The following is a 12,619-nucleotide window of genomic DNA, read 5'->3' on the forward strand; positions in this document are numbered from 1 at the left end:
GGCTGCTGGTCATGCAATTTTTATTTAATTATTCTTATTTCTCCTTATTCTGGTGTGATTTTGAGTATTGGCTGGTATGTATAATCCCCAGGCAATTTCAAATGAGACATTCAAGGTTTTGTTTTTTTTTCTTGGAAGGAAATGGTCCTGTTTTTGAAATTGATCCCATTATATAGCAGTGTTACTATTGCTCTTGTTAGTACATGTTTTCATTTCAAGATGTTTACCCATTAACTCTTTTGAGATTAATTAAGTGGTAAGTCAGTTAACGTCAGTGACAGCCTATCTGGATCTGTGGCTTACATGGCTAGTGAACAACTGTTTATTCACTTAGGTTCTAATTTTGACATGTTTTACAAATACTTGACTGCTTCTGTGATTGTTTTAGATGCTTTAAAATTGGCTCCTATGACTCCCTAGTTAAAAAAAACCAAAAAACCCTATTTTTTCTCCAAATGAACTGCTAGTTTGACTCCTTTCCAATTTATTACTTTTTGTCAAAGTTTGTGACAAAAGTTGGGGGCGAACTGTTGCAGTCCTATTTGGTTTCCAATGAAGTGTCTACTTTAGAGAGGAAATTTCAATTTGACAATAGCTCACTTCATAATACAGCAAAGGTTCTATCAGAGGCTGTAGAAATCAGCTGAAATGCTGTTATATCTCTCTGCTGCCTTTGATATAATGCACCAAAAGCTTGTCTGTGTTTGAGACAACATAAATAAAAGAAAAATGTTATACTTCAATGGCTCTTGCAGTAAGCAAACTGGCATGCAGGCACTATGAGAGAGAGGTTGAGCTTACACACATCTGTTTACTGGGTACCAGACATTTAGCTTTAGGTTTTCAGTTTGAGAAATTGTTGTCTGAGTTTGGTTTTGATATTAGGATGTAACAGGCTGTAAGCGGGCGCAGACTCACCCAGCGTCACCTCTTGCTGGTTGTCTGTAGGAATTAGCTCACCAGCCCTCTGGAGCGCCCTCTGTTGGCCAGTGATCTGCTACCACTGGGCCCCCATGTCCCTCCTGGACCCCAGTGCCCCTTTCTCTTGGTTGCTGCCCCCCCGGCAGTACCCTTACACTCTCAGGTTCTGGGTCTCCCAACCCAGGGGAACCCACCCACTAACCTCACCAGTCTGGGCTACTGCCAGTCACCATCTAGCCCCTCTCCCTGGGGCACACTGCAGTATTAGTCACTCATCACGGGCAAGGGGGTTCAGACCTACTGCCTTCCTCTACCACCCAGTACCCTTTCAGGCCATAAACCAGGCCTTGCAGCCAGGGGAGTTGCCAGCCAGGAGCTCCCCTGCTCCTCTGGCTTTCCCCAGCCCTGCTTCACTCCTAGTACCCTTTCTGCTAGACAGCCAGGTGCTGCTCCCTCTCAGACCAGAGAGAGCCTTCTGAATGCCTGGCTGCCCTGACCTTTATAGGGCCAGCTGGGTCTGTTTGGGGCATGTCCTCCAGCTGAGGCTGCCTCCCAATCAGCCCAGCTTTTCTCTCAGCCTCTCCCAGGGGTGGCTTTAAGCCCCTCAGAGCAGGAGTGGGGGTCTACCCCACTACACAGGCAAATACAACAGTGGCCTCTTACGCAGAACTTTAAAACAGAACCACTATCAGTGTAGCTCGCTTTTCAAGGTTCCCCAATCTGGAAGTTTTTCGGGGGTCTTCATTAAACCTTAACTGTGGGTTGTATTTTCATCTTGACACACTGTATAATTCCCAGTAATGAGAACTCAGTGTTCATTGCAAGGGGAATGGACTCCCTGGTTTGTTTTTAATAATTAGCTGAATGTAGCTATTCTTGAATATTGCCTTTTAAAACTGATGTGAATATTTTAGTGCCTTTTCTTCCCAGTAGTTTTGACAACTATAACGCCTTGCTTTGTGGAATCACAGATTGTTCAGACGTCACCTAATAAAGAATGCAGCTCTTGGGATTCTCAGAGGTACTCTTGAAGGCTTGAGCCAGTGCTACATGTTTTCCTAAGACATTACATGGGCTCCTAGTGAAATTCCTGATCTGGTATAAAATTTTATTGATTTCTCTCTGAAGCATGTTACGTGCCTGCCCAAGCATACCATATCTTACAAGCCCTTAATGCCCGTTACATTCCAAGACATTCGCTTTTCGCAGTTCTGTTTTTTTACCAGCTCTCAGCTGGATAAATACTTACTATCTTACCAGTCCAATTGTCTAACTTGAAAAGAGACCCCTTCTTGGAAAACAAGCTGTATTTATATTAATATTTTTAAATGTCCAGCCACCACCAAAAGGCACTAGTGCACCTTAAAAATAATGCAGTAATTTTACCACAAACTGCTCCAGTACCTCAGATGCACACAAGCAAAATGAAATGGTCATGATTAAACTGATCCAGCTAGGAAGGAATGCAACAAGTTCTGAAAACCAAAAGAGATTTCAGCACAGATGATCTTGCTTCCGAGTGAGTGTTCCAGCTGATCTGCATAGACCAGCATCTTCAGGGCTCCAGTGCAAGCAGGACTCTGTGTTGGCTTCACTAAAATACACAATACCTCCTTTGATGCTCCATTGGTAGCTAAAAAGGGAGATTTGATGCTAGGTCACATCAGAGTCTAGTTGACATTGGCCTCACAAAACCTAGTAGGAAACTTGCTGCAAAGGAACAAGAGTCCATCCGAAAGTAAAATAGCAGTGTCAGTCCCCAAAAAACAAAAACAAACAAACAAAAGAACAAATAAAGGGGAAGGGTATATAGTTAAATGATTCCACACCTGACTTTGAGAAGCCATTCATAATTCAGTTACAGCATATAAGACTTATTTTAAGCAATTCCTACTTGGTCAGTATATATAAAAATTCTGTTGACTATGGTCTCGTTTCAACTATTTAGACTCTGTGGACATTGGAGGACCCCTCTACCCCCACACACACTTCTGTTACTTTTGAGTGTATTTTCTACACTTCCCAGGTTTACTGCCATTATATGGTATTGTGACTTATGAAGCTCAAATGTAATTGGTTTTCATTTCCTTCCTTTAATCTCATTCAGACAGAGGAAATCTCTTTGATCACAAACCTGTTAATTTCCATCAGTCTATTTCTGTCGTTGCCCTGTGTGAAATAGAGGCATGTTTTACATAGAAGACTTGGATGTTTGCAGTAATTTCTGCATATCTGCTGCTTCCCTATGGAGTTCCAATTTACTGAAGCTAAAGTTTGTCATCTTAATTGTGTACAGCTCAGAAACTCGGCTTATGCAGCTCAGCAAGAAAATAAAACACTAATTTCTTCAGTCCAAGTCATATGTAGGAAATTTCATAGACCTGATTGATTTCAGCTGCTTACTTCAAAAGATAAACAAGATATTATTTCTATGTTTAAGTACGGTATAGCATCAACAAAACAAGCATTTCAAAAGGTTAAATTTACAAGAAAATAAATTCTGGCAGATGTGAGGACAGTATAAAAATAAAAAACACTGCACTGAGTTCTGCACACGAAACTCTCAGACTCTTGAGTTTCTCTTGTGACTTCCTGTATCAGGAAGAGGTCATAGTAAAATCAATCTGCTTGGATGGTTTCTGTTATCCTGAAGATGTTCCACATAGAAATCTCTCACTGAATTTAGTAGGCATTCCATGCATGAAAAAACTGCAGGATCAATCCATCTATGGCCCTTGTTACCATGGTATTGGAGTACCTCACAATCTTTAATGTATTTATCTTCACAATACCCCTGTGAGGTAGGGAAGCATTATCCTCAACTTCCAGATGGGGAATTGAGGCAGGAAGACACTAAGTGACTTGCCCAAGGGTACCCAGGAACTTTATGATTGGAGCAGAGAATTGAACCTGCATCTTCCTGAGTCCCAGTTTAGTGCCCTAGCTACTAGACCAGAGATTTTTAAATTGCAGTTTGGGACCCCTTAGGGGGTTGTGAGGTTCTTAAATGGGGGATCACGAGCTGTTACCCTCCACCCCAAACCCTGCTTTGCCTCCAGCATTTATAATGGTGTTAAATATATTAAAAAGTGTTTTTAATTTTAATTTATAAGGGGGTGGGGGTCACACTCAGAGGCTTGCTATGTGAAACGTTTGAGTACAAAAGTTTGAGAACCACTGTACTAGATAGTATAGTTAACTAGCATTGGGCCTGATCCAGCACTGTCCAAGACAATGACAGTGTGTGGGAACAGGAGGAGGGCTATTCAGAGGTTCGTGTTTGGTGAGTAATGGTATGAGCACAAATGCCCATTTCCTCTTTTTTATTTAATTTTTGTGAAGCCATACCATAGCTGCTCATTCTGTTGTTCATTTATCATTCTCACTATTAACAGCATTGTTGGCAGTACAGTCATATTCCCCATCTCATTGCTAACAGAACAAATGAGAAATTGCCAGTGAACACCACCATAATCCAAGACTTTTTAAGCAATGGTTTTAGAAAGGAAGTCCTCCTGAGAATATGTATCTGTGAAACAAAGGGCATCTGGAAGACTACATTCTCTAAAGATTTCTTCTGTTCCTGAGAGAAAAAAATGGTAGTTCATTCCACAGTGGGGACCCAGATGGGATCCTCTTTTGTGATCCTTGAGGACAGAATCATTATTTACATATTGTAGAAACTCACTTATGTGTTGCCAGTTGCTTGCCCATTGTCACAGATCCACAGGATCAGTGCTACTTTCCAGGTTCTAAACAGTCCCCTGGAGGTACCTGTTCAGAATGCCACTCCCCAAGGGTTCTACTCTTCTTTAAGGGTAGGCCATGTTACTTCTGTGCCTCCAAGACTGATTCTCTGGGCTCTTGCACTCCCGTTTCACACTGTGAGTTCTGTCCAGCAAGTCCAACTGAGATAGACCCCTCCTCAGAGACTTTTATACTCTTCAGGGACCAGTGCACCACAGCAATTATTTGCAGTGACACCAGGCAGCCTTTTCAAAATAAAGTAGAATTTATTAACTGGAACACTACATCAGAAGCCCTTAGTTTAACATAGAGAAGCAAAGGTTAAGATATAGTCCGTACTGACCAAGCCAGTGCAATCAGCCATGCTGCTATGGAATCCATATCTGGCTCTGACTCGCTGTCAGTCTCAGGTGAGAGCTGCTGAGTCTCTCCAACAGCCACCCCAAACACCCTGCCAAACCTGTGGAGTTCACACATTCTGCCTGCGGGGTAAGCATCAGTTTGCTCAATCCTTAGAGCTCCCAATGTCTTTGTGGATCAATCCTCCATTGATATGGCTCGGTTTCAATCAGTTCTTTAATAACCTATTCATTCCCCTTCCCAACAGTTACTGTTACATGACAACACCTCATGTCTCCTCCTCTGCCCCAAGAGCAGCTTTTTTATTTTTAACTCTTTGGCACCCACAGGGTAGCAATGCAAAGTACAGAGGGAAACTGAGGCACATCAGGACTAATAAAATAGTACAGAAAATTCCCACTTCATCACAGCCATTAACTACCCAGATTCATTGCTGGGAGATTTGGGCACATAAATAATACAGGATTGATCTCTGCCTGATTACCAGTAGTGAATCTGGCTATAATGAGCAAGTCAATGACAGCATAGACTCAGGCTTCCATAATGACCACAATGGAAGTTTAGAGTGTGAAACAAATGCCAGACTGGGGCCCTAATGAATATGAAATAGCTTGTGATCTGTTATGCTTTTCTTCTCTTGTGCATGTCTGAGGTAGGCAACCATGTACAGATGCAACGTGAAGCACTTGGTGGTCATATTAGTTATCTGTAGGTCAAATATACTTTTTTGTCCTTCCTTGTAAATTTCACATGTGGAATACTGAGTGTGTGTATTTTAAAGGCTGCCTGTTAATTAATGCATCTCTTATAATTGAAAAAGAACAGTAGAGGTAAAAATAATTTGATACATCAATCCTATAAAGCTGGGTCATGTTACTTTGATCACCAGTCTTGTTCGTGGTTTTGTTTTTTAACTCGTGACTTTTTTTTTTCTTTTTGGTAAGAAAATTCTGATTTTCACTTTGTCTTTGCCCTTTTCTTTAGTCCATCTCTGACCTGGAGAGACGTACAGCATATTATTGTAAGGACTTCTCGTGCAGGACATCTGAATTCTAATGACTGGAAAACCAATGCTGCTGGTTATAAGGGTGAGAGCTTCCTTTCTTATTCACCACGACAGGCAAAAACAAAATCGGACATTTAAAGGCAAAGCTGAGGGAAATAATCTCAGATGGCTTGTCCGTCACCTGCAGTATGTGCAGCTTTTGGTCTTTTTCATTAACAAAAGAGACATGTTCCTTCTCCTCCTCTAAAGACTGAGATTTGAAATTACTAGAAAAGTAAAAATTATGGACTGGATTTTGGTCAACCCTTTCTGCCTACTTTCTGGTAACACAAAGCAGGCAGTAAAGTATCTTAATCAAGTGTTTGTGTCTTCCAGGCACAGGTGTACAGATGGTCTAGCTTGATGTTAAGATCACAGAATTTAATGTCAAGGAAACCTGAAATAAAACATTTCAATTTGGGAATATAAGGGATTTTGATTGAAAATGGAGAAATGGAACATTTTGACATTACTGAACAGAAATTTTTCAGAACTTTTCATTTTACACAAAGAAGGCTTTGATATTTTTTCAGCTGTTTGCTCTGATTTGGGATGAAAACAAGTGTCAAAATATCAGACTGTCTCAAGGAACATAAATCCCAGTTTTCAATCAGACATTTTTCAAAATTTAAAAAAACTCCAGACATTTTTTAAAGTTCTTACTAAATGTTTTACTGGTTTTGACCAGCTGTTACAGATATATATACATACCATCATAGTCAATGACTAGCAATACCATATAATTCTACTTATATTTTAGAGATGGGCTAAAAGTGGACCTTGAATCTAAACACCTCTGAATTTCAAGATGGTTTAAATTCTAGTTCCCATTTCTAAACCTTTTATTGGCTTTATTTCTGGGTTGGATGGAAAACTCAGAAGGTCTATTTCTGATTTCATTCTCATGAGAATTCCACCCAACTTTTAAGATGAGCCTATCTCGTAGGATTTATGCCATTTTGTGTGAAAAACTGAGAACAGTTCACAAAGTATCAGAGCCATCAAATTTTCACACAATTTTGCGCTAAAATTTGGCCTTGAATCTAAGCCCTAGCTCTAACCTATTCCAGATCACAGAACATCCACCACGGAACATATTTAATATGTAATTCTGCCCCGTGATATTTCTGCTGCATCTGAATTAGAAACAGAAAAAAGGCCCCTTTCATTTTTGGATCCAGTCCAGAACCTAAACGATAGAGGATAGTTTTGGAAATGGGGATTCAACTCCAGACCGCCTCAAAATTAAAATATTTTCACATTCAAGGTGTGAGCCATAGCCTGGTATTAAAAATGTATTGGAAGGAAATGCGTATTGATATCTTATTATTGTGCTTGAAACTCTCTAGTCTATGGTCTTCAAGTGGTGTAAATTGTAGCATTTTGGTTACTATCTAATTTTCAGAATTCTCTCCCTTTGTATTTTTTTCACCTGTTCCCAAGAAAGGCAATAATGTCATAGTGCTCAGTATCATACTCTGATGTATCTTAGAGCAGTTGTCTCTCATTAGCAAATTGAAGAGTTGTATTAACACATAGTATATTAGCAGTAGCAGCAGCAACAGAGCCTTTATAGTTACAACAATTCTTCCTCTGGCTTAACCCCCCAACAACTGGAAGACACACATGTGCTGTGTTTGAATTGTGGTGGCAGATATTTATGAGGTAAAGGAATTAAGGAGGGTTTCTCCCCCACTTGTCTAAAAATCATGAAAGTAGACGAGGATGAATGTGGAGAGGCAGGAAATACAACTTCACCTGGCAAAACTCGGCAGTAGATTTCATGGTGGAATTCAAAAGGAGCAAGACAAACTAAGTGCCTCGACCTCTGTGGAGCTAAGGATCAACTTTAACCCAAATAAAGCACCAGTTTTAACTAAATTATTTTGGCAACTTAGGCTAAGCAAATGGTTCCAATAAAAATCCAGCTCTCTTTAAACCTCTGTTGGTTTTGGATAGAAGAGAAGCAAAAGAGATTAAATCACAACATCCAAACCTGAGCTCGAAGGGGGAGTTGCACACCGCTGCTGGCAAGAATGAGACTGTATTTTACTAGTGCACGTGGCAATATTTAGTATAATATTTCACTATTATCCTTCACTGCTGCCAAGAGTAACAGTTAAAGTATGGGTTTTTCATAGATGAATTACTCTGATCCTTGTGGAATTGTAGCATAATTTTGTTGATGTCAAGACCCATATTTCTTCCAAAGCATGTTCATAACAAGGCCGAAAAGAGAATTTTTCTGAAATTGACTAAGGCAAAGTAAGGCACAAAAAACAAGCTGCCTTTCTTCCATGAATGCTAGAAGATAAAGGAGAAGGGGGCAGGGAGATTGGTTCTTTAGAAATGAGAAATCAAAGGGTGAAAACAACAAAAACTTGGAAAAACGTCTCACTCAAAGGGTCAGCAAAAGCTGGTACTTGAAAGTGGGTCAGCCTGCCTGTTCAGTGGGCTGGCTCACTGGGCTGCATGGCAACACCGTCCCTCAGCACAGTCACTCTCACTGTTTGTCATTGGTGAACAGAAAGGAGGAGCTCACAAATGTAGCTATTGGCTACAAGGTCTCCAGTTTTCTTTCTTTCTTTTTTACACTAATCAAAAAGATTAACTAATGAATAATACTTGAGCTGCCTTATGCTTTGCACTGCAGCGATACCATTTTTCCTCTCCCCCCTCCTCCTCTTTCCAGTATACTTTTTCTGGAGAGTAAAGAGCACTTATTAAATACCAGTCAACTGAATGAATCTCATGGTTAGAAATGGGTTTTCTTTTTAATTACTATTTCACTGAGAATCAACAGGTGTCTTTACACAGTAGCTTAGGACAAGGCACTCAGAAAATAGTTTTGAACATTTATTTTACAAGCACTCTCAGTCACAGACCTTGGTCATATGGTTTGCAGTGCATCCTTGATCACTACAAAAAATTAGGCGAACTATCGAATGCTCAGCATGGCTAGATTCTACCTGTTATGCCACCTCAAATAATTTTTTTTTATAACTAATGCAGACCTCTGGTCTAGCAAGAAGTTAAAGAGCATCCTTTTTCCTTCCTGTCCTAGGGGTGTCAAAATGGTTGATCTTTATCTACTACAGACATTGCTTTTGAAAGGTTACTTGCTTGTTCAAGTGTTCAATCAGCAGTGTAGGTTAATATTGAAATCATAAAAGAAGAATGCAGCATCAGTGCTCACTTGTCTATAGGCTGAAAGAAACAGAATGCAACAAAGTAATTTTAAGAAGCATAAGCATCTCTTCTGAATGGCATCACTGAGCAGGTATTCACAGTTAGGATCTTAATTTAAGGAGCTTCCCATTTTATACTTTTTTACTTGGTACTAAAGTTCCATGAGCAGTCCAAGTTCCATTCTAGCAGCAAGTACAGCATTAGGGGGTCAGGAATGAAAGAATTCTAATCCTGACTCTGCCAGTGACATACTGTGTGGTCTTGGGCAACTCACTTTCCCTCATCTATAAAATGGAGATAATATTACTTATGAGTGAAAAATACAATTTTAGTGAAAAATATCAAAACTTTAACAGATTGTTTCCATTTTCTGACCACCTCTATAGGCTTTTGCCCCACTGGAGACATTCCAATTGCCTGCAAGAACTGCAAGTGATATGTACCTTTTTGCATCCCACCTTACCAGCAGCATAGCTCTGGTTTGTAAAGCAATGACAGGGCATTTAAGACCTAATCCTGCACCATTGATGGCAACTGAATGTCACTGGAACTTCACTGGGAGCAGGAGAAAGCCCTTAATGTTTGAATAGGCCTTTGAAGGTGTAAACTGCTATATAACTGCTGAGTATTCTTATGATGTTCAGAGCTTGTATTGGATGGGGGCAACACTGGAGAAACACAGAAATAGGAAAATGAGACAACACCATTTGTATTCTGATAATAGATCGGGTTGAAACTGATGTCAGAGTTAAGTATTCAAACAAAATTCAGAGAACAACTGCAGTGTCTGCACAACATTGTGGGTTATTTCAAAAGAGCTGAATGAGCTCCTGTGCACATTCCGTCACACATTTTAAATCATGATTTAAGAATTAGATTCATTGCTAACAAATATAAGAATTCTGAATGTGACAGACTTACATTCTAAGCTCTCTTGACTTATAGCAGCCACCTATGAGACCTTTTGTCAGCCAGAAATACTCAGAGTGCAGTTCTCTCTGGCCATACCCTATTCCTCCCCCTTTAGGGGCTGCAGGTCAGTGTAGTAATATAGAACCATTCCCATAGCTCTGCACCACTTAAACCAACAGCGTAAAAAAGGTGCAGTAGCACACCGAGTCTAGACCATTGAATGTAGGGTAACTCAATAGAAGATTCTAGCATCCTTCATCAGGGCCCTAGCATCTGCCACTCTGCTATGGCATTCTAATACTTCATGCATTATATTTATCAAGAAGCAGGAAAGATTATTACACCATGCACTTTCCAACAAAAGCCAGACCCTTCAGCAATCACCTTTAATTAGCATATTAAGGGCAGGGGAGGGGAATGAAAAAAACATCTTCATTAATGAAATGTCATTGAAAACTGTCAAGTCAATATGACCCCAGGAGTTAGTTTAGCAGGCCCTCAGCTTTCCAGTCCATATGGATTTAAAGTTTGAGAGATATCCCCAAGCTATTTCCTTGATCACAGTTGAACATCTAGATGCTATTATTAATTTATGGCCGTACCTGATTAATTTCATTTTAATTCTCATTTTGCTGCCCTTTGCTTACATCATGGGCGTTTGGTGTTGTTCTGAACACGTGAGGGCAGCACTCACCATAGCACTAAGGAAGCGGATGGAAGAAGTCCCTAAAATTAACTGGGATTCTGTCAGAAATGCAGTCCCCTACTTCTCCCAGTAAGGAACCACATTGGCAGAATACATACTATATGCGAGCAGCATGGGCCAGGGGGAGGAGGAGGAGTGCCCAGTGATAGTGGCGACCATTTAGAATTGTCAATCATGTTTAAATATCACAGAAATCATAGGATTGATGCCAGCACCTTTATTATTTCATTTGTATAAAGTATCATTAAAGTTATTACTGTGGAAACTGAGGGGTGGGGGAGATAGAATGGATATGGTAGCGGAAATAGGGCCATAAATCTTTAATTTTTCAATACAGGGTTTTAGATGATTGGGGGACCTAGAAATTATAGAGTTTTTTATTTGGCAGACGTTGCATCCCATTCTAGGTGGCTCTTGTTTCCTAGATCATTTCCTCTGTTCCATCAGCAAATGCTCAGATGGCAATTATCAGTAATGTTAAAATTACTTTGGGAGCTATACGATGCTCCATATTTAAAACTAGGTTAAACAAATTGCCTGGTTTCTGAACTTTATCTGCCTTTGCAAGAATCACCAAATCTTTTTGGGACATAGGATTCTGCAACCTGAAAGCTTGTAGGATTCTTCTCAGGGATTTTTATTTTTGCGTAATAGAAATTCATATACCTCCTAATTTTGCTTTTTAAATTAAAAGAGATATCTGAGAGCAGGAACAACAGCAACATGGTCAGGTAGTTCCAGAGATGAGGAGTTTCAGAGAAAGGAAGAAGGATGCCTGGATAGAGCCCAAAAAATCCTCATTTCTCCTCTCAACTTTAAACACATCAAAAGCTCCTCATTATGACAACTGTAATTCTAGCTGAGGCTGCTGTGTCTGCAGTGCTCTGTTCCCTGCTGGCCCTGGGAACCAAGGGATTGGTTGTAAAATCAAACTGGGAAGGTCTGACCGGACACACCTCTTAAAGCTCAGTGACTAGATACATAAAAAAAAAAACGTAGACTGACCATAACATATTGTAATACACCCTAATTTGCTTTTCTGCATTTATAGTATTCATATATTGTGGGCCTGATTTACCACTACGTTGGTTCAGTTTGACAGTGGTGTGACTCCATGGTTTTCAGTGGACTTAATCTACCCTAAAACTGGAGTAACACAGTGATAAATCAGGCCATAGACATTTATATTACAGTAGCACCTACAAACCGTATTCAAGGATGAGATGGATTGTGGCTGGCACCTTACAAACAAGCAATAAAGAAGACAGTCCTTGCCCCAGAGAGCTTCCAGGCTTGGTATCCATTGCATAATCCAGGCTATGAACAAACACTTTTCAAGAAATGTACATTATAAAAATTACAGACTGAACTGACAGCACCAACACCAGCCAGCCCACAGATACAATAACATTTGACTTTTCCCTTTAAACACACCTTAATCCAACCCTTTCTCAAAGCCTAGGGGGAGAAAAATTAGCCTTGTAGCATGCGTGCCCTACAGGTCAACAGACTCAGGCTCTGCATGAAAAACAAAAATGATACCTTTCCGGTTTGCAGTAATAACTGTTCCCAGTAAGACTAGAGTTACTGAATTAAACTTGAGTAAGAAACGGTTATGCTGGAAAGACAGAACGCTTTGCCTTTAGTCCTTAAAAATAAAAAGCCGAAAGGATATGTGCAATCACATAATTATGTTGATGTCACTGTTATAACAACCATCCTTGGAAATTGGGAGATTT

At 40.1% G+C, this 12,619-nt stretch overlaps 1 protein-coding gene across 2 annotated transcripts in view; it reads left to right on the forward strand.

The window, feature by feature from the left end:
* Nucleotides 1-12,619, forward strand: part of PCSK5 (proprotein convertase subtilisin/kexin type 5) — a 297,459-nt gene that overhangs the window by 162,617 nt on the left and 122,223 nt on the right. For both annotated transcript variants that reach the window (XM_032774960.2, XM_032774962.2), the window contains exon 10: nt 6,013-6,116. In XM_032774960.2, coding sequence (XP_032630851.1) covers nt 6,013-6,116 — 104 coding nt within the window. The remainder of the gene's footprint in view (nt 1-6,012; nt 6,117-12,619) is intronic.

Source organism: Chelonoidis abingdonii, chromosome 6 (assembly GCF_003597395.2).
Source record: "Chelonoidis abingdonii isolate Lonesome George chromosome 6, CheloAbing_2.0, whole genome shotgun sequence".
Lineage (NCBI taxonomy): Eukaryota > Metazoa > Chordata > Testudines > Testudinidae > Chelonoidis > Chelonoidis abingdonii.